The following is a 20,182-nucleotide window of genomic DNA, read 5'->3' as shown; positions in this document are numbered from 1 at the left end:
CTTCATGTTGTGGTAACCCCCCAACCATAAAAATTATTTTTGTTACTACTTTATAACTGTAATTTTGCTAGTATTATGGGCTGTAATGTGGATATCTGTGTTTTCCAATGGTCTTAGGCAACCCCTGTGAGAGGGGTGTTGAATCTCAGAGGAGTCGCGACCCACAGGTCGAGAACCACTGACCTAAGCTTTGTGATCTTTCTTTTACTCCAGAGACAAAAAAACACGGAGAGAGAAAGGTCAAAAGGATGTGGCTCCAGGAAAATGAGCCTGATTTGTCCCCAATACGGGCCACCCTCCAAAGGCCATTCCCTTCCCTCCAGATTTTAGTCTCATTGGGTTCCTTTGAGACTAGATAAATCACTCTCTGGAAACAGATGATCATGGGACTCTTCTGTGTTTAGTGCTGACAGGTGTCTGTTGAGTCTATGTTCTGCGGGCTCCTCCGTTTCCTGCTTAGGCCACTTTAATCAAGAGTGTGCTCGTTTGCTGGATGAGTCTAAGCTAGGGAGGCCAGCCAAGGTGAGGACTATTGGGGCCAGTGGATTATACCCCTTAGTCCTAGAACCCCAAGATATGCCCTCCTCTCTCACTGTGCTCATTCTCTCCCAGCCTACAACCCTGTCATCCCCCTCAACTTCTTCCTGTCTGGAAGTTTCTGCTTCTTGCCACTCAGCACACAGCTAATGTAAACATCTTGTGACCTCTGTCCTTCCTGCAGCAGCTGCTTAGCTGCCTGGTCTCTGGAGGTCCTCACCTTTCCAAGGCAGCTCCCCTTGTTTGCCAGAACATGTCTGTCTCTGGATTGTCTCCCTCAGGCCCTGGTCCCCAAGAAGGGAGAGTATTAACATGACCTCTGTCCTTCTGCAATTGCTGTAGGTGACAGGGGCATCTCTCTCAGACCATCCAAAACAGCCCCTGGGTTTTCCCCTCTCATTGATTCATTTTATTTGCTGACCTCTGTTATTGTTGCCTAGATACCTTTTTGGGTCCTTAAACTTCTCTTAGATACCCAGCCTTGTGTCCTGAGGCGGTTTCTACATAGCCACTTGACGGAAGAATTATACACAGTTAAACAAACAATAATCATTTCTTCTTCCCTCTTTTCGTGTCACCTTTCATTGAGAAACAAAGGGGAGAACCATATTTAAATGAACATTACCCATAGATCCGATAAGCAGTCTCTTAATACTGTGTTTCTTCCAGAAAGTGTCTCTCCTGCCCTCACAGAAGAACATGTGGTCAAGAGGAAATTGAATAAAGTCCTTTAATCAGCCACAGTAGTATTCGAATCATTTAATTTAGGATCTGACAACCACAAATTACTCTATTTTTCAAGCCAATTTTAGCCAACCAGGAGAACTGGCCCCGGTCAACTCAAGCTTAATAAATGCCTGATGATGACAGTTTCAGGGAAAGGGTTTTTTTTCTGGGTTTTTTTTTTTTTGAGTATAAACAAAGCTGAGCTCCCACAGTGCACTAACCTGCCATGATTTCTTGGATATGCTCCCTTCCTGGCTCCCTGTGGCTGAGAATGAACCCTGTGGGCAGAGAGAGCCAGCACACCAGGCAGCAGGCAGCACAGTGAGCTATCACCTCTGCCACTGGTGCTTTTCATTCCTAGCCCTGAGCTCCTGTGGCCAGGAAAACAAGTCAAATCATATTAGAGGCAGGCAGGCATGGCTTATGGCGGCTTACCCGCCATAAGGTGCTCAGACTTCTCAGCACCTTCTGGAAATCCTGCACTGGAAATAAAAAAGAGATGCTTCAGAGTCAAATCAACATCCACTGGACACTCCAGAGATGGCAGCTACCAGAAAGTCTGTAAGAGGCCAAAGGCATGATCTCACGTTCAGAACCTGTTCAACATACAGCACGAGCCCCCCAGCTGATAATTCCCCTAACTACTAGGCAGATAAGGGTGAGCTGGCAAAAACCCACGGGACTTTATTCTATCCTTGCTGTTAAGGACAGCCTGCACCAGATGGTTGCTTTTAAGCTGGTTTTTCCTTTTTTTTTTTCCTCCAGCAATGCAAAGTATTCAGATACTTAGGTCTGTTTTCCGTTGCCATAACTGAGTACCCGAGCAAGTAAGCTTATGCTTCTAACAGTTCCCATGCTCAGTCCTGAGCCTCGAAGGTTCTTCTTGAGGTTGAGGTACTATATCTATCAAGGTTCCTGGCACTAGTGGAGACTATTTGTAGATTTCCGAAGTGGTGCAGGGTCTTACACAGCAAGAAGGATGCATGCAAGGGTCAAAGCCAAATTTATTTAGCAGATGTGCTCTCCAAATAGCCTATTACCCATTAACCCAACAATCCTTCCTGACCTAAGTTTGACCCCTGGAACTACATGATGGGAGGAGAAAATGAACCCTTGAAAGTTCCTCTGATCTCCACATGCACACCATAGCTCATAACACACATGCACACACACGCATGTGCACACACACATGCACACACTCACACATGCATTTTAGGTATAAACATGAGTAATAATATTTATTCATAGATAGACTATTCTTAAATAATCTGGTACATCCAGGGAATTATAGAATTGTCACAACTTCCGTTGTTTTGGACTGTCTTGATCGGGGATGGGTTACTACACAAGCAGAACTCACAGCAGAGTTTATGAAAGGTGGGCATAACACTCGGCAAGCACCCGAGGGAATCTCTGGGAGAAGGCTGGCTGAGTTCCCTGTCAGGCTCCTGGGAACTGTCTAGCCACAGGCAGTGCCTTTGAACCTGGAACTGTTCACCTGGCTCCTGGCTCTGCAGGTGGAGGCTTGCCTCTTTTTTCTCTCAGTCAGGGGGCTCTAGTTCACCGAGCTGCTCATGACGTCAACCTGATCAGTTCAAGAACCACCATCAACCAAGGAGATCCTGACTCTTGGCCCCTCCGTGAGAGACTCGAGGTCACAGGGTGAACCCTAGAGTCTAGTCAAAGTCTGCTCAGGCATAAAGACAATGGTCAGGAGGCTGCATCCAGAGCCACCTGGGAAAGTATTTGTGGATTGAATGTGGGATGTCCCCTCACAGGCCCTGGCACTTAAATACTTGGTCCCCAGTTGGTGGCACTGTTTTAGGAGATGTTCTCCTGGATAGTGGCTCTGCTTCCAGAGGGGGACAAGAAGGAAGCCAATTGCAGAGCTCAGGAGGCAAGTGTCCCCTTTGTCCTTTTTTAAAGAATGTATTTATGTGTTTTGCCTGCATGTACATCATAAGCTATGTATACACCTGGTGCTTCCCAGGCCATTAGAAGGGCATCAGATTCCATAGGCTCCCCTGGGACTAGAGGGACAGAGGGTTGTGGGCCTCGGTGATGGGAACAGAACCTGGGTCTTCTGTAAGAACGGGCAATGGACTTAACTGCTGAGCCACCCTCTTTGTCCTAGAAATCTACCCCGTGGTGGCTAGAGATGTGTCTCGGTGGGTAGAGTGCTTGTCTAGTATTCACAAAGCCCTGAGTTCTATTCACAGTGTCACACACACTACCTGTGGAGGGGAATTCCTGTCCCCAGCACTCAGGGGGATCAGAAGTTCAAGGCCATCCTCAGCTGTTTGATGAATCTGGGATACGAAAGACACTGCCAGCGAAATAAGAATGAATGTGCCCACTTTTTCCTTGTCCCTTGATTCTGTGTGAGGCAAATCCCTTTATGATTCTTCTTTCCCTCTAGCACAGCCATGCTCTCAGCTCCTTTCTGCTGCTGCCTTTTCCTCCTGCCAGGGTTTTTGCGCTGTGTGTGTGTGTGTGTGTGTGTGTGTGTGTGTGTGTGTGTTTGTGTGTGTATTTTGTATCTGTTATACTTATTTGTTAAGACAAGGTCTTAAAGCTCAGACTGGCCTCGAACTTCCTATCTTCCTATTTCTATCACCCACGTCTTGAGATTACAAGTGTAAATCCCATAACCAGCCAGGAAGCTTCTTGCTCAGATTCTAACCATGTTGGTTCCCTCATGTCAGTGGCCACTTCTTGTCCTTCTGAAACAAACTCTGCCTTCTTCATCTTGACCTGAAACCACGTCTGAATGTGGCTGTCTTCCTTGCTGAAGCACGGAAGCCCGCCAGTCTTCTGATGTTGACATTCTCTGGCATGAATTGTCCCGGGTTCCCTACGGCCTTAAAGCTCTCAAAACCAGAGATTGATCCTATGAGATAGTTCCACATCACTCTTTTCCCGAGTCCCAAGAAGAGTCCCAAGAGACACAGGAGAGGTCCAATAAGTGTGCCCTTCATAAGATGTGGATTTCCGGTCTTTTCAAAATGTCTCTGGGAAAAGTAAAGGTCTCTGTCCTTACATGAGGGGGAAAATGTCCCCAGCCAGCTGAGGAAAGCTGTATCTGAAGCAGGCACCCCACACACACCCACTTCCACTACCCACAACCCCACTTCCGCTACCCACAATCCCCACTTCCGCTACCCACAACCCCCCCACTTCCGCTACCCACAACCCCCCCACTTCCGCTACCCACAACCCCCCACTTCCGCTACCCACAATCCCCACTTCTGCCACCTAGCCGCTTATTTTGTCCCTTTTAAGAATTACAATGTCCCTTTGTCTGTGTGACTAAAGGGTACCAGAACAGCTTGGTCTGGAGGCAAAATAAAATCCATGTTCTAGGCAGGCCAGAAGGCTCAATGGGTAAAGGTTCTTGCTGTCAAGCCTGGTGACCTCAGTTCAGGACCCTGAAGTCAAAGCCAGCCTTGGAAGGAACGCAGGACTCCAATGTATCAGAGCATCTCTAGCCCCAAAGGGGAGGGGTCTGGGTTTTGTTCTCAGTGTGGCCCAGGAGGAGACAGATGGTCTGAGAAGAGAAAGCAATGCCCAGAGAACACGATACCAGCAAGTCTATCGCGGATGATTAAATGGCAGTGGATAAATTTAACTAACATGAGTAATGGGGACACAGAGGGGAAGTGAAGAGACATAGAATATTCTAGCGACATAAGGAAATGAGAGGAAAATGACTTTGCAACAAAATGTCAAACGTCTGTGCCTAGAGGAGATGTAATCTAGCCATTGCAAGCTCAGGGGAGCGGGGGAGTCTGTGGTTATTTCAAGTAAGTTTTAATTCACTTTAATAACATGGCTAAATCCTTTCAGGCCCATGTCCTGGAACAGAACTGGGAGTCAGAGAGAGCCGTCTTTGTTAAGAGGGATGGTTTCTTATTTGTTGTGCTTATTTGTTTGTTTGCTTGTTTTTTTAAGTTGTGTTTCTATCCAGTCAGCCAGCCAACCAACCATTTATTTGATTGAGAAAAACCGGCTGGTCACCTGCCAGTCTACGAGAGATCCGAAGCAGCTGAAAAGACAGAGATACCGGAACAGAAAGTAGCAATGTAGGGCTCCATCCAGACCTAACACTTGTTGGTTCATGGGACTGACCTGTGATTGAAGGGAAGGTTGTGGGATAGCTTGAACATCAAGCTGGAGGACTGAATGAGTTCACCAGACAGACAACTAAGCCAGAAGCAATCCACATAGAATCGTTTGCACAAGACAAGGGGGACAGTACCACGTGCAACATTGGGGTTCTTGTTATAATCATGGCTGGGAGAGACAGCCAGGGAGAGATGGGATGAGAGAAGAGGAAGGTCAGGAGGAGATTCAGGACAGTGGACCCCTAATGAGGATAAGCATCTCTGGAAGGAAAAGCCTAAAGACAAGACCTCCTTCAATCCACCCCGTGCCTGACTTAAGCCTCATCCTTCAAGATGCAGCTCAGATAATCACACACCCCACCCCCACCCCCCGCCAGGGAAGTCTTTCTGCCTGGCTCAAGCTGGAGTGGATTACACTTCTCCTATGTGGTGGTTTCCACCCATCAACCTCCTCACTCCAGCCCCTGCCCCATACTGAGTTGGCTTACTGATAGGCCTGCCCGATGCCTACCCAAGCCTGTGACACCTAGCTCTAATGCTACCCCTCTCCACCCACACACCTGTGTGGCTTCCTGGATCCTCTCCTATCTGTGAGATCTTCTCCCAAAGATGGATAAAGTATTCTGGAAAAGTATCTTTAGAGGAACAGTTCTTAAGCTGTGTGTGTGTGTGTGTGTGTGTGTGTGTGTGAAAGAGAGAGAGAGAGAGAGAGAGAGAGAGAGAGAGAGAGAGAGAGAGAGGAGAAAAAGAACAAGGCCTAATTAAACAATGTGTCCTTTAAGAAAAAAATCTTTCCTTCTTTGTGGTTCTCAAGATTAAACAAAGGACTTATACACAAAGGGCAAACATTCCATGGTTGAATTCTGGCCCTGTTAATTGCCTTTTTTTTTTTTTCAGAGACTAGATCTCAAAAGTGTTAATGAATGGTGCAAACTTGATTCTTGAATCTTTTGGAAATGATGTGTTGACAGCGTAATGTCATTGCGGTGGCCTGCACTGTGTCAGTAAGCACATTGATCTTGGCCCCAGGCATGCATGGGGGGTGGGGGGGCTCATGTGCGCAGAGGGACTTAAGAGTCTTCCCTAGGGAAAATACACTAAGTGTAGGCAGGTAGTCAGACCAGAGACTCACCTGTCACATGGAAGAGTGTACAGAACAGGGAGAGGAGTCATTTGAATCCCACATGTGACATTCAGTGGTTTGGTAAGTTTTTTATATTCTGCTTTTATTCTCCGAAGCTATTTTCTTACACATGCAATGCAGATTAGAATATCTTATCCACCCCCCACACCAGGGATGGAACCTATGATATAATTAATGTGAGGCAGGGGCTCTACCACCGAACTATAACCCCAATCTATTTTTATTGGTTCTTAAATTCAACTTAAGATAATGTATGTAAAAACGCGAGACTTGGTCCTGGCAGGAACAAAATTGTTAAAATGAAACTTTAGAACAGTAATGTGCCACAGTGACCAGCAGGTGGCGATCGAGGCCAGTGGTCTGAAGAACGCTAAAGCTTTAGGGTCCAGACACAATTAGGTGTCTGATCTTACTGGAGCCAGGTGTGGTGGCTCCTGTGATCCCATCACTCTCAAAGCTGAAGCAGCAGTGTCACCACGAGTTTGAGGACAGCCTGCGTTATTATGAGTTCAAGCTAGATTAACTACGGGGGAAGAGGCGAAAGAGTAGGGGACTTGCTTCCCCTCCACCCCAGCAACCTAGAGTGGACTCGCAATTCATCAAATGGGCCTCAGACGAGGAAAGCTGAAGTTATGCAGACCCAAAACAGCGCCCAGAAGTATTCTCTAGATTTGGTGTCTTGGTGAGTGCAGGAAAACAGTCAGGGACTGAGGTTCCCTGTTTGCAGGTTTTCCTAACAGAGCACAGGTGTGTTCACTAGGACCCATGGCTTCCCATTAATTTTCTTGGATGTACCTGTGTTTCAGAGGATCTCTCAGCTAGAAGGCTGAGCCCACTGCTGATCCAGTGTTCCAGAGGGGGCCTAATGGTCCTGCCTGTTACCTTACAGCCAGTGCGGAGTAAGGCAGCTGGCGTTATTAACCGGTTTCTTTGGCTCCCCCTAGCTTGAACAAGGTCACACTGAGTCCAGTATCTGTCTCTTAGGCAGAAAGGGGTGGCCTCTTGCCCACTAGGGCACCGGATAGGAGTGGGGAAGGGCACTACCCGGATACCTGGGGCCCTTCCTCCGTGTCCCTAGCACGTTCTGTCTTTTTCATCTCAAAACTCAGGAATCTGAAGCCGACGCAGAGGCCGTTGTCAGAGAGACAGCTCTAAGAGGTTTGGATTGGCTAGGAGTCTGGTAGGGCTGTGAACGCGCAGTTCTGAATTGCTGAGGACACACGCTCTCCTGGGTCAGATTCATAAATCTTGCGTTTGGCACAAACAATAGCCACTGCCCAGGGACCAGGGCAGAGCCACACTTACTTACCCTTGGAGGACCCTGAGGCTAGGAGCATCCTAGGGTTCTGGCTTTCCAGGTCCACTCCTGGACCACGAGAAAAGAGCATGTGATGTGCCAGGTGACCTAGGAAGTCGCTGCTCACAAGCTTATCCCAGGTCCACGGCCTGTGTATGACAGTCACCTGAGCAGCCAACCGCGAACCGGAACTAATTACACCTCGACCTCTGGCAAGCCCCAGTGCTTGTGCTGGACAATTTAGAGAACTGGAAGAGAATCAATAAATTCTTCTGGGCTTGGGTTTCCGTTGCATGCCTTACTGCTGTGAATGTGGCTCTTTGCCCACTGAAGGGTCAGCCTACTTGGTCCCTCTCCTATGGCAACTTCAGGATTTATAAATAATGGGTCTTTGAAATGAACAAACTGAAGCTCCCCCTACCCCAATCTTGTAAACAACAAGTATGAATAACTTCATAGAGCCAGAGAGATGGCTGGATGGGTAAATGCACTTGCAGCGAAAACCTGAAGACCTGAATTCAAACGGGAGAAGATGGAAAGAGACAACCAGCTCCCAAGGGTTGTCCAACTTCCCTCTCCAACATATAGACACACACACACACACACAGTCACAGAGATCGGCCTATCTCTGCACCCACCACCCACCACCCCCCACCCCTCCCCCTGCTGGAATAAAAGGCATAGACAAATACGTTTTACATTGTTTTTTACATTTTACAGACAAAACATTTTCCATTGTTTTAACTCTTGTTTTGGTGAGGTGTTTGGTTGATTCACTGATTGGTTTTGAGACAGGGTCCCTTAACTAAGCGGAGCTGGTTGCCTTGAACTTCTGATCCTCCTGCCTCCACTTGCCAAGTGCATTACTGATGTGGTGCTTCCAACTTGCCTCATTGTATTCCTGTTTTGCTCTTGAGTGCCAGAGGTCTGTTTACATTCTCGGTCTTGGGTCGCTTCTGAATCCTCCTTTTGTGTCAGGGTCCCTAGGAGGTACTCTGACCCCCATCTGTGGGCTGTGTTGCTGCCAGTGCTAGGGAACAAGCTGTAGTCCCTGGTGTCGACCCTTAGCCTGTGTTTGTACTTCTCTGGGGTGTTTGTTTGGTTTGGTTTGGTTTTTTGTTGTTGTTTGTTTGTTTGTTTTTGAGACAGGGTTTCTCTGTATAGCCCTGGCTGTCCTGGAACTTACTCTGTAGACCAGGCTGACCTCGAACTCAGAAATCCGCCTGCCTCTGCCTCCCAAGTACTGGGATTAAAGGCGTGTGCCACCACTGGCCGGCTTGTACTTCTTACTGAAAGTTCTATTTTAGGAATTATCTAGGATTTGCTAAACTTCTGCATTGTGGTTTTATATCTGCTACTGTTGTTTAGTGTGGAAAATATTTGCATAGTTTCAAAGGGGTCTGTTGTTATTTATACTTTCTCTGCCCCCACATCCCGGCAAAATCCACATAATGCTGTGATAAAAAAAAAAGACACAGTAATGGGTGTGGATAGGAATGTTGGAATCTATATGCTGTTATATTAAAAAAAAAAGAGCAAAATGATACAGCCACTTTAGAAAACAAATCCACAGTTTCTTGAAGTGCTAAACATTATACTACCAAATCTCTATAATTCGACTTCTCTGTATCTAGCCCAGGCCAATGAAACAGCACCCCCGTAAGTGTGCACACACACATATCCACTGCAGTGTTGCTTTGAAGATAAAAGCATAAGGTCCCACAGTGTAAACGACGCACATGCCACCCACTGATGAATGGATGTGGAATGCTCAGGCAATCCAGCCTTTCATTCAGCATTTAAAAAGAATGGAATGGAGACCACTGTGAAGTGAATGAACTCAGAACCACTGTGATAACTGATACTGTGAAGTGAATGAACTCAGAACCACTGTGATAACCGAAGGAAGCCGATCGTAAAACTTCACACTGCCTGATCTTACGAAATATCCAGAGGAGGCAGATTTGTTACGGAGACAACACGGGTCAGTGGTTGCCCAGGATTGAGAGGAGGCAGGGGGTTAGGACTAGGGGATGGGTATTAATGTATATGATTTTTATTTTGTGGCTGATTAAAATGTCCAAAGAGGAGACTATAGTGATGGTTGTACAATTCTTTGCATGTGCTAAAATCCATTGAATTACACACTTTAGCCATTCGTGTGTGCATTGTTAATTCATTTTGGCTTGTAAGACCAGATCTCTTATAGCCCAGACTGGCCTTGAACCTTCATTTAGGATAACCTTGAACACCAGATCCTCTAGCCACTTGTGTTTTGGAGGATTTGTTCTTTCACAACATACAACAGGTTTGTTGTCCGGGTCCAGCCTCCACACAGGATCGGAGTTCTCAACTGGAAGCAGGGTATCTGGAAGGTGCATAATAAATATACACAGACTACTTTTTGGGTTCAAGCTGACAGGCAACTTTTCAAGGCTTAAAGGTTCTCTCTCCTCTCTCACTCTCCGCTGTCTTTCTCACTCGTTTGCTTGCAGTTTGAGGCCCCACACACTCTGCAGTCTCCTGCGCCCTCTTTTTTTTTCCTGTGTGCTTTTCTTTTCTTGAACTCCCACACTCCTACACACCTCTGTATGTTCCCCTCTCACTCCCACACACACTCCTCTCACACATCTCACACACACCACATGCACTCTCCTTTCACTCACACACACACTCTCCATACACACCTCACATTCTCTCCTCATTCACTCTTCACATGCTCTTCTCATGTTCTCTCACCTTTCTCTTGCCCCAGTCTTTTATTGTTGCTCTAAAAGCAGGTAGAGAAAAAGACATTGTATAATCCCACAAAGAATCAAGAATTACAATTGTTCCCCCAAGTTTCAAGCTTCCCTAGTCCCAGGCCTGTAGCCAAAATAATAATAATTGCAAACTTATCATTATTTAAACTTTGACTTTTGACTTACTATACTTCAGAGCTCAGAGACCCAATGTCAGCTACTTGCATTTTCCTGTGAAGCTCTAATGATAAATGACTCGGGCAAGGCTGCCAGGCAGTGGACAGAAAGGATCAAGTTAACCCTTAACTCAGCAGTTCCGCTAGCTTTCTGCTTCTGCACATTGCACACAATGACTCTCCTAAGAGTCCCAGTGTTTTGACTTAGTTTAACTAGTATAAGATTTTATATATTCTATACTTCCTTATCCAGGAACCACTCTTAAATGTTGTGCAAAACTTCTCATAACCTCAATAGTTTTTTACTTTCTTGGAGTCCCTACGTTGGCTCTAATTATTTCTTCAAGCTTTCTTTGCAAGTCAAACATTAATCTGTGTAGTTTGTGTAGTTATTGCATTGTTTCCAAGATGAGAACACATAGCATGCACCTGAGCCATTAGGACTGTGCTGTGCTGTGTCCCTATGCCTCAATTTTTAACTGTTTAAGAATCATTACATCAAGGAACATCTAGTTTCACAGAATTCATCAGAGCAGAAGGAGAAAGAAGTAAGAAAGTTAGATACAATAGAATAATAACGCACACCAAGGCCAACTGCAAAACAGTCATGCACAAATGAAGTCTATACGGCCGTTGTCTGGGGCTAAGGTTGGGAGAAATGGGAACAACTGTTTTTTATAAAGAGCTGCCGTGGGCTACTGAGATGTCTCCATCCCAGCCTACTGCTGGCAGTCCCTGTCATGGTATATTGTCACCAGCAGTTTGTGTCTTACAATAAGAGTTCAGTGGTATGGTATTGTAGTCTATAAATTATATCTCAACCAAGATATTTGGAAAAAAAAAAAAAAGAAGGGGGTCTGGGAAGGGTAGTGCCACTCGCCTTTAATCCCACACTTGGGAGGCAGAGGCAGGTGGATCTCGGAGTTTGAGCCCAGCCTGGGCTACAGAGTGAGTTCCTGGACATCCAGAGCTACACAGGGGAGGGGAAGAGGAGGAGGAGGAGGAGGAAGGAGGAAGGAGAAAGGAGGAGGAGGAGAAAAAAAGGAGGAGGAGAAGAGTGGAGAGAATTTCTAGCAGCTCCAGAACACACACACACACACACACACACACACCAGATAAAAACTCTGAACCTTTCTAGCAGCTCCAGAAAACACACATACCAAACAAAAACGTTGAACCTAACCTGCCCGCCTTCCTGTGCTCTTATCACAGCCCCCACTAGGAGGTGGGACACCTCTGCAGGGCGAGCACGCGAGGATAGCTGGGAATCGTAGTTTCTGGGCCCGCGGATGGGCAGGCGCGAGGATCAGTGTGCGCAGTCGCACTTGTGGCTCTGCACCCGCCGCTGTGGCCATTGTCCGGCCCTGTTGTTGCAGAGCAGCACCGCCGAGAACAAGAAACTGCAGCGGGCGCTAGAGGGACGGACCTGAGGTCGCGGATTCCGAAGCCCCGGAGGCAGATTCAGAGTGCTGTGGGTAGGAGGCTGTCCTCCCGGCCTCGCCGACCATCCTGCAGGCGGACTGGGCGTGGCCGGAGGCACTGTCCCGAAGCTGTGGGGCCTTTCATTCGGCCTTGGGGAGAGCAGCAGGAGAAGGCGGGGCTCCTCCCCACGTTTCGGCCGAAGTAGCTACAGAGCTGGAGGGGTGGGGCCTCGGGGTAGCCCGGTGAGTGGATCCTGGCCTCTCTCCTCAGCCCTGGACCATAGGCAGCACACACTGAGGCAGGAATGGCCCCGAGACCTCCGACGGCCACGCCCCAGGTGAGCCGAGCCTTCCCCCACCGCCCGGAGCATCCCACCCTAAGAGGCCCTAAGAGTCTGTACGGAACAACTGTTGGTATAGAGATTCTTAGTTTGGATCGCTTTGAGTCTCCTCCTTCAGAGAAAACCCCTCCCAAAGTGCCCAGACCTGGGCGGAGGAGAGGGATTCCTGAAAAAAAATGGAGTTGTCTGGTACCTAGAGGAGACTAAGGAAGTGCCTTCTTGTGAAAGGAATTAAATGTTTTGGGATTGTTGACACTGAGCCTTTGTTGCAGTGTGCAGTTCTTGGAACTCTTCCGTAAGGAATGGAGAAAAGAGTGACAAAATAGCAAAGCGAGGCAAGAAGCCCCCTGCTTCTCATCCAAAGGCCTTAAAAAGAGACAGTAGGGGGCAGAAGAGACCTATTAGAGGAAGAGGCCCGTGAAGGTTGGGCGCTGAATCCCAGACCACCACCGCAGCTGAACCTGGACAGACTAGCTCCAAATTTTGTTTTTTGTTGTTGTTGTTTTGTTTTGTTTTGCCCCACCCCCGCTCATTTTCTTTTTTGTTTTTTTTCTTTCTCCTTTAACAGATGTTTAGTAGTGCACATCCTCAGTAGTCCCGACTTCAGGTTAATTAATAAGAGATTTGTCAATCCATTTTATTCTTGTAGCAAAAGGGGCCTTTTCTGGACATAAGCTCTGAGGTGGTCCATTTTACGTAGATGAAAACATAATCCAAACTTTCTTTAGAATTAAGGGTAAGAACTAGGAATGTAGCTCAGTGATAGATCACTTGCTTAGCATGGGTGAGGTCCAAGGATCAATTCCCAGCACCTCCTGGAAAATAATAATGATGGGCTGGAGAGATGGCTCTCCAGTTAAGAGCACATACTGTAAGCTTTTACACACTGCTCTTGCAGAATTAGTTCAGTTCCTAATACTCAGGGCAGGAAGCTCACAGCCACCTTGTAATCCAGGTTCAAGGGGACCTGATGTCTCTGGCTTACTTGGGCACCTGCTTTCATGTGAACATAATTGTTAGAAACTGAGTGGGGAAAATCTCAGCTCAAGGAATTGAGGAACAAAGGATCACACAGAGTTTACAAAAGCCTGGCAGAGTAGTAAATTCTTGTAAAAATGGTGCAACTGAACCCAAGCTGAGCTAAAAAGCACAATTTGCCAAGGTGGCTTCTGTCTTTAACCCCTCACATAGCTGGTGACTGAAACTCATCCTGTTAACTGAAGCTTGATCCTATACTCTGACAAGATTGGCTAATTGTTGCAAAGGGGAGGGCTTTGGAATATAATATGGGCCTTTATAGGGCTGTCTATCTTTGTGAGGGGAAAGGGGCTTGCACAATACCCACACCAAGACCCATAATACAAGAGAATACTTTTAACAGTAAGCTACAACTTGTAGTTGCTACATGTAACATATAATCAAGTTCAATCTAGATAAAAATACTAACAATGTCTTTTAAGATCAGTTTGTAGGGTCCAGAAATGTAGCTCAGTCTGTATAGTCGCTGCCTAGAATGCATGGAACCCTGGGTTTCCATTGCTTCATAAGCTACACACAGCCCAGGGAGAATAGAGAAGTCACACTTGGGAAAGAACACTGAGCAAGCTCTAGAATCATGGCTAGGAATACTTTCTGTAGACCTGAGGGAAGACAGTGTGTTATGGTGAGGATGTGCAAAGCAAAAGGATGCAAGTGTTTGCAAAGACCCACACAGATGATGATGATGGTGGTGGAGGTGGTGGTGGTGATCTAGATTATTTTAGAGCTCTACCTCCTTCCAACTTTGCTTCCTTTCATATGCCTTGTGTTTCTGTCTAATGTAAAAAGAAACAAAACAAACAAACAGATTGTAGAGCTGGAGATGGCCTCAGCTAATAGAATACTTACCTAGCATGAGCCAAGCCCTGGCTTCCCTCCCAGAGCCACAGACACCAGACGCTGTGGTGCATGCTTGTAATCCTACTGTTGGGAAGTAGAAGCAGAAAGATCAGAGGTTCAGCATCCACTACGTGGCGAGTTTGAGATCAGCCTGGGATACATGAGAACCTGTCTCAAAAATTAGTAAACGAATAGGGGCTAGAGAGAGAGTTTGTTAAGAGCACTTACTGCTCTTACAGAAGACCCAGGTTTGATTTCCGTAACCCACAGAGTGTCTCACAACTGCTTGTAACACAGTTTCAGGGGATCTGATGGCCTCTCCTGAACGTCATGGGCTCCTGCATGAACATAGCGCACACACATACTCTCAGACACACACACACACATAAATAAGTGAGCAGATTTTTAAAAAAAACTAATACATACATAAAAAGCAATTTTTAAAGCAATATGTATAATGATTCATAAAGCAGCCATGTAGTATGTGTGTAAAACGAACACATTATCCCCAAATCGGTTGTCCCCAGCACTTTGAGTGGAACATTTGTGCTGTTGATCCCGACTTGAGCATGACTGTGATCCCACAGGAGTCGGTGACATTCAAAGATGTGGCTGTGAACTTCACCCAGGAGGAATGGCACCACGTGGACCCTGCCCAGAGGAGCTTATACAGGGATGTCATGCTGGAGAACTACAGCCACCTGGTTTCGCTCGGTAAGGAGGGGCCACCCCCTCAGTGTCTCACATATTCTTGAATTCTCCATCCTCGGTTGCACGCAGCCCAGGTGAAAGGAAGCCCGAGGCTTGGGGCCTATGTTTTGGGGAGCCATCTTTCTTGGGCTTTAAGCCTGATAGATCCTTATTTTACAGAATTAGGAGAGGGGCCTTTGCTAGTGTGTCTCCTTAAGTTGCACCTTTTCTTTCCTTCAGAGTTCCTGAGGATCAAGGACTAGTACTGACTTATAGGAGGGCCCTTTGTCTGCTTGCTCAAACACCCAAATCTTGTGTGTTTACCCATGAGCAGGGTATCAAGTCTCCAAGCCAGAGGTGATCTTCAAATTGGAGCAAGGAGAAGAGCCATGGATATCAGAGAGAGAAATCCAAAGACCTTTCTGTCCAGGTAAATGCTCATGGAAATCAGTGCAGACAGGGCCACAGCTTACGGAGAGGCACTTCTAACAAGAGGCATGGGGGCTGTCTGACCTGAGAAGGAAGCGGAAGCCACTCCTGGGAGGCAGCTCTCCCTGTCTCTCTTCTCCAGACAGGTTTTCCTGCTGAGGAAGTCTTAGGGGGAAGTATAGCCAAGTGCTGGAATTACAGGCATGTACTACCACACCCAGCTTTATACTGTAAGAGAGAAGTTAACCCCACCATATCCCCTAATGCCAGTATCCAGAAGGCAGAGACAGATGGCTCTCTGTGAGTTCTAGGCCAGCCATGGCTACATAGTGAGACCTGGTCTCAAAAGAAACTGAAGATAAATCACAGAGAGAGGCTGGTGTAAGGTGAGGCTTGGTCTGAGCCTCACAACACTGTGTTCCAAGCACACAGTCCCCAGGACTCAACACTGCCTTCACTATTTAAAAAGAAGCATGTTAGAATTTTGAAAAAGCAAAGTGTTCAGAGACTATGTTTTCTCTCTCACAGAGAGAGCTCAGTTTGTGATGGGGTTCTGACTAACCCGAGTGCACTGTGTTTGGTAAATATACACTCCACCGTAAATCTGTACAGTATACACTGTCTGGGAAGAGGTCTGTTTTAGGCCTTTACTAATGAAAGAAAGAAACAAAACTAACCCTTTATTAAAGTCCCACTGGGGACTCACTCAGAAAAAGGAAATGTAGCATTTTCTGGCCTTAGGAGTTTTGCTTCTTGTTTTTGTTTGTGAGAAAGTGTCTGGCTGTGTGGCCCAGTGTCCCACCCCCCCCCACACACACACACCTCCCGCACCCCTACTGCCCCCTCTCAAGTGCTGAGATTACAAGTGAGTGCTGTTGTGTATGGCTGACATTATGAGTTTAGGATTGATTCTTGTTGCAAACTTAGAAATTTGAGTATTAGACTTCTTTAACTGTTGCTTCCTCTCCCAACATTTCATTATGAGAATTTCAAATATATGGAAAACATAGGAAAATTATACAGTAACTGTCATAAAGCTGCCACCTAGGTGATCACAGATTTTGACAGCTTTGCCGCATGCCTCCTCATCTGTCGATGTAAGAGCCACCTTTTTAATGCATTCTTATGACGTTGAAAGCATAAGTACGAATATCATTAATTAGAGTTCCATGTTTTGTTCTGTTTTCCTTTGAAATACTGAAATTTATTTTACATATTCATTAAATATGTAATTACTATGTATAAATTATATATTTATTGTATATTGATATATAATTTATTTTATTTTTTATAAGTATTTTATAGTTATATATTATATATATATGAGGTGATTGAGGGGCTGAGGAGATGGCTCAGCAATTTAGAGATTTGCTCTTGCAAAAGACCCAGGTTCAATTCCCGGCACCCACACACATTATATCACACCATTAAAAAATGCACACATACACAGAAGAGGGACGATCACTATAGAATCAGAGCTCACACAGACTGAAACTTCTCCTAGTGGTAAGGCCAAAAATAGCCTGCTTTCTGAAACATCACTTCTTCTCAGTCTTTAGTATGGTATGTGGCCATGTCCACACGCCAGAGAATCTTTTCAGAAGATCTTTAGCCGAAGATTTTCTCTGCAGTGTTTAGAAGCTTGCTATCTAATAGGTTACTGTAAAGGAATTATAAAATCAGCTTTAAAGAAATTATAAAATGGATGTATTAGGAAGGGAGATTGTGTGTGTGTGTGTGTGTGTGTGTCCCATAAAATAGACAGGAAACATGGAATCCTGCAAGATAGAACATGGTTTTGGCCGGTCAGTGGTGGCACACGCCTTTAATCCCAGCACTTGGGAGGCAGAGGCAGGCGGATTTCTGAGTTCGAGAGTTCGAGGCTAGCCTGGTCTACAGAGTGAGTTCCAGGACAGGCAGGGCCACACAGAGAAACCCTGTCTCGAAAAACCAAAAAAGAAAAAAAGAAAAAAGAACGTGGTTTTGTTCTGTTTGTATCTGGACCTTTCATACTTAGGCTCCTTTATGTGTTATGATTTTTTTTCCCCTGTCAGACTCACCCACTTACATGGGCTTTCCTCATTCTCTGGACATGAGTGACACTCTGGATTTGTAATATTTGCTGGCACCTCACTCTTTCTTTTCCTGCAGTTTAAGGCGTCTGTACAGACTAAGGGACTGATTTAAAAATACAGCCATGCATGACTTGTATCTCATTTTCTTGTCCCTACTGTAGCATTTTGTTTGAACTGCAAGAAGTGTGGGAACTTTCGCACTTTATATTTCTTTTAGAATGGAAGACCAGGCCTGACGTCATATCACGGAGTCTGCAGCAGGGCATACCTGAAGTATCTCACAGTACAAATGTTTTGTCCTATGCCACATTAGGAGATATCTGGGATGTCAATATCCAGAGGCACCAGGAAAGTTGGAGAAGACATCTGGGGCAAGAGGCATTTTCCCAGAAGAAAATAACCACTGTAGAGAAAAAAATTGAACAAAATAAATTTGGTGAAGACTCTAGTTTGAGCACAGACTTGGTTCCACAACTGGACATTCCTTTGAGTGTAAGGCCCAGTGAATATAAAACATTTGGAAATAATTTGGAACACAATTTAGAATTAGTTACTCAGAGTAATATCCTTGCTAAAAAGAAGCCTTATAAATGTGACAGATGTAGGAAATCGTTCATTCATAGATCATCACTTAATAAACATGAGAAAATTCATAAAGATGATGCTTACCCTGGAGGAACAGATCAAGGCATGCATTCTGGGAGGAAGCATCATGAGTGTACTGACTGTGGGAAAACCTTCCTCTGGAGGACACAGCTTACTGAGCACCAAAGAATCCACACTGGTGAAAAACCCTTTGAGTGTAATGTGTGTGGAAAGGCCTTTAGGCACAGCTCGTCCCTTGGTCAGCATGAAAACGCACATACAGGAGAGAAGCCCTATCAGTGTAGTCTCTGTGGGAAAGCCTTCCAGCGCAGTTCATCTCTTGTTCAACACCAGAGAATCCACACTGGAGAAAAACCCTATCGATGCAATCTCTGTGGGAGGTCATTCAGGCACAGTACATCGCTTACTCAACACGAAGTCACACACAGTGGAGAGAAACCCTTCCAGTGTAAGGAGTGTGGGAAAGCCTTCAGTAGATGCTCTTCCCTTGTTCAACATGAGAGGACCCATACAGGAGAGAAGCCTTTTGAATGTAGCATATGTGGGAGGGCTTTTGGTCAGAGCCCATCCCTTTATAAACATATGAGGATTCATAAAAGAAGCAAACCTTACCAAAGTAACAACTTCAGCATGGCTTTTGAACCGAACACTGCTCTTACTCAAGGTGAAAGCACACTTACTGAAGTAAAGTCGTACCATTGTAATGACTGTGGGAAAGATTTCAGTCACATCACGGACTTCACCGAGCATCAGAGGATCCATGCCGGAGAGAATTCCTACAACTCTGAACAGGCCCTCAGTCAGCAGCCCATGTCTCATCCTCGAGAGAAACCCTATCAGTGTAACGTATGCGGAAAAGCTTTTAAGAGGAGTACAAGTTTTATAGAACATCATAGAATTCATACTGGAGAAAAGCCCTATGAGTGTAATGAGTGTGGAGAGGCCTTCAGTCGCCTCTCGTCACTCACGCAGCATGAGAGGACACACACTGGAGAGAAACCGTATGAATGTATCGACTGCGGGAAAGCCTTCAGTCAAAGCTCATCTCTTATTCAGCATGAAAGAACTCATACTGGAGAGAAACCCTATGAATGTACTGAGTGTGGGCGTGCCTTTAGAAAGAAAACCAATCTGCATGATCATCAGAGGATTCATACTGGAGAAAAGCCCTATGCTTGTCAGGAATGTGGGAAAAACTTCAGCCGGAGCTCAGCCCTTACTAAACACCACAGAATCCATGCACGAAATAAACTGTAGGAGAGCCAAACGATGGAATGGTCAGGAAGCACTGTCTAAAATCCGGTTCCAGCCCAGTTTCAGAGAATCCTGAAAGTCTGAGAATGTAATTATGTGTTTGTATGCTGTGTATGGAGAGGAGAAAACTGTTCCACCAGATAAAGGTTTTTTTGTTTGTTTGTTTGTTTGTTTTTTAATAAAAGCCATTCTTTCATACCTGATTGCAGGCTTCTTGTAGAACTACATACAGCATATGTAGTCGTTTGGAAATGGTGTGACCTTACTAAAGCTTTGAATATATGTGTGCAGAATCACCAAGTTTTGACAGCTTGGTTTGTAAATCCTATTGTTCACAACCTTAAAGAAAAAAACCTCACAAGTATGGCCAAAACACGTTTTAAACATCATTGACAGTTTCACTTGACTGAAACTCTTGTGTGATGCTTGAAACTGCAGAAATCAGTTTGTTTCCCAGAAGTCAACACTCAGAGAATTAGAACAACTAGCCCAGCCACCTAGATGTACAGACGGTTGCACGGCAGGCTCTAACCTGTAATAGTGAAGCTGAATGGAAAAAGCTTGTGTTCTGGTTCTTTGGCTTCACACCATGGCTGTAGAAAGGGTATTTTGGAGTTCAAAGGGCTTTGAAGTGAATTTTTAATATAGATTCCCAAACCTGTTGTGACATTTTGGAGAGCCTAAACTCATAATAGGCAACAATATGGAAATTTGTCACAAATGTAAGACCAGTTATTGAAAGC

The 20,182-nt window shown here is 45.6% G+C and overlaps 1 protein-coding gene across 2 annotated transcripts; it reads left to right on the top strand.

Moving 5' to 3' along the window:
- The first annotated feature begins 12,119 nt into the window (after positions 1 to 12,119).
- On the top strand, positions 12,120 to 19,642 carry Zfp90 (ZFP90 zinc finger protein). Of its 2 annotated transcripts, XM_028768660.1 has the most exons (4): positions 12,120 to 12,504; positions 14,973 to 15,099; positions 15,410 to 15,505; positions 17,797 to 19,642. In XM_028768660.1, exons 1-4 carry the CDS (start codon positions 12,472 to 12,474, stop codon positions 19,440 to 19,442), a joined length of 1,902 nt encoding a protein of 633 aa, XP_028624493.1. In that variant the 5' UTR covers positions 12,120 to 12,471; the 3' UTR covers positions 19,443 to 19,642. The 2 variants fall into 2 exon arrangements, with proteins under 2 accessions (XP_028624493.1, XP_028624494.1); XM_028768661.1 differs by lacking the exons at positions 12,120 to 12,504; positions 14,973 to 15,099 and having other exon boundaries at positions 15,364 to 15,505; positions 17,741 to 19,642.
- The last annotated feature ends 540 nt before the right edge of the window (positions 19,643 to 20,182 follow it).

Source organism: Grammomys surdaster, unplaced genomic scaffold (genome assembly GCF_004785775.1).
Source record: "Grammomys surdaster isolate TR1022 unplaced genomic scaffold, NIH_TR_1.0 187, whole genome shotgun sequence".
Taxonomy (NCBI): Eukaryota; Metazoa; Chordata; class Mammalia; order Rodentia; family Muridae; genus Grammomys; species Grammomys surdaster.
This window is presented reverse-complemented; position numbering and strand designations above follow the sequence as displayed.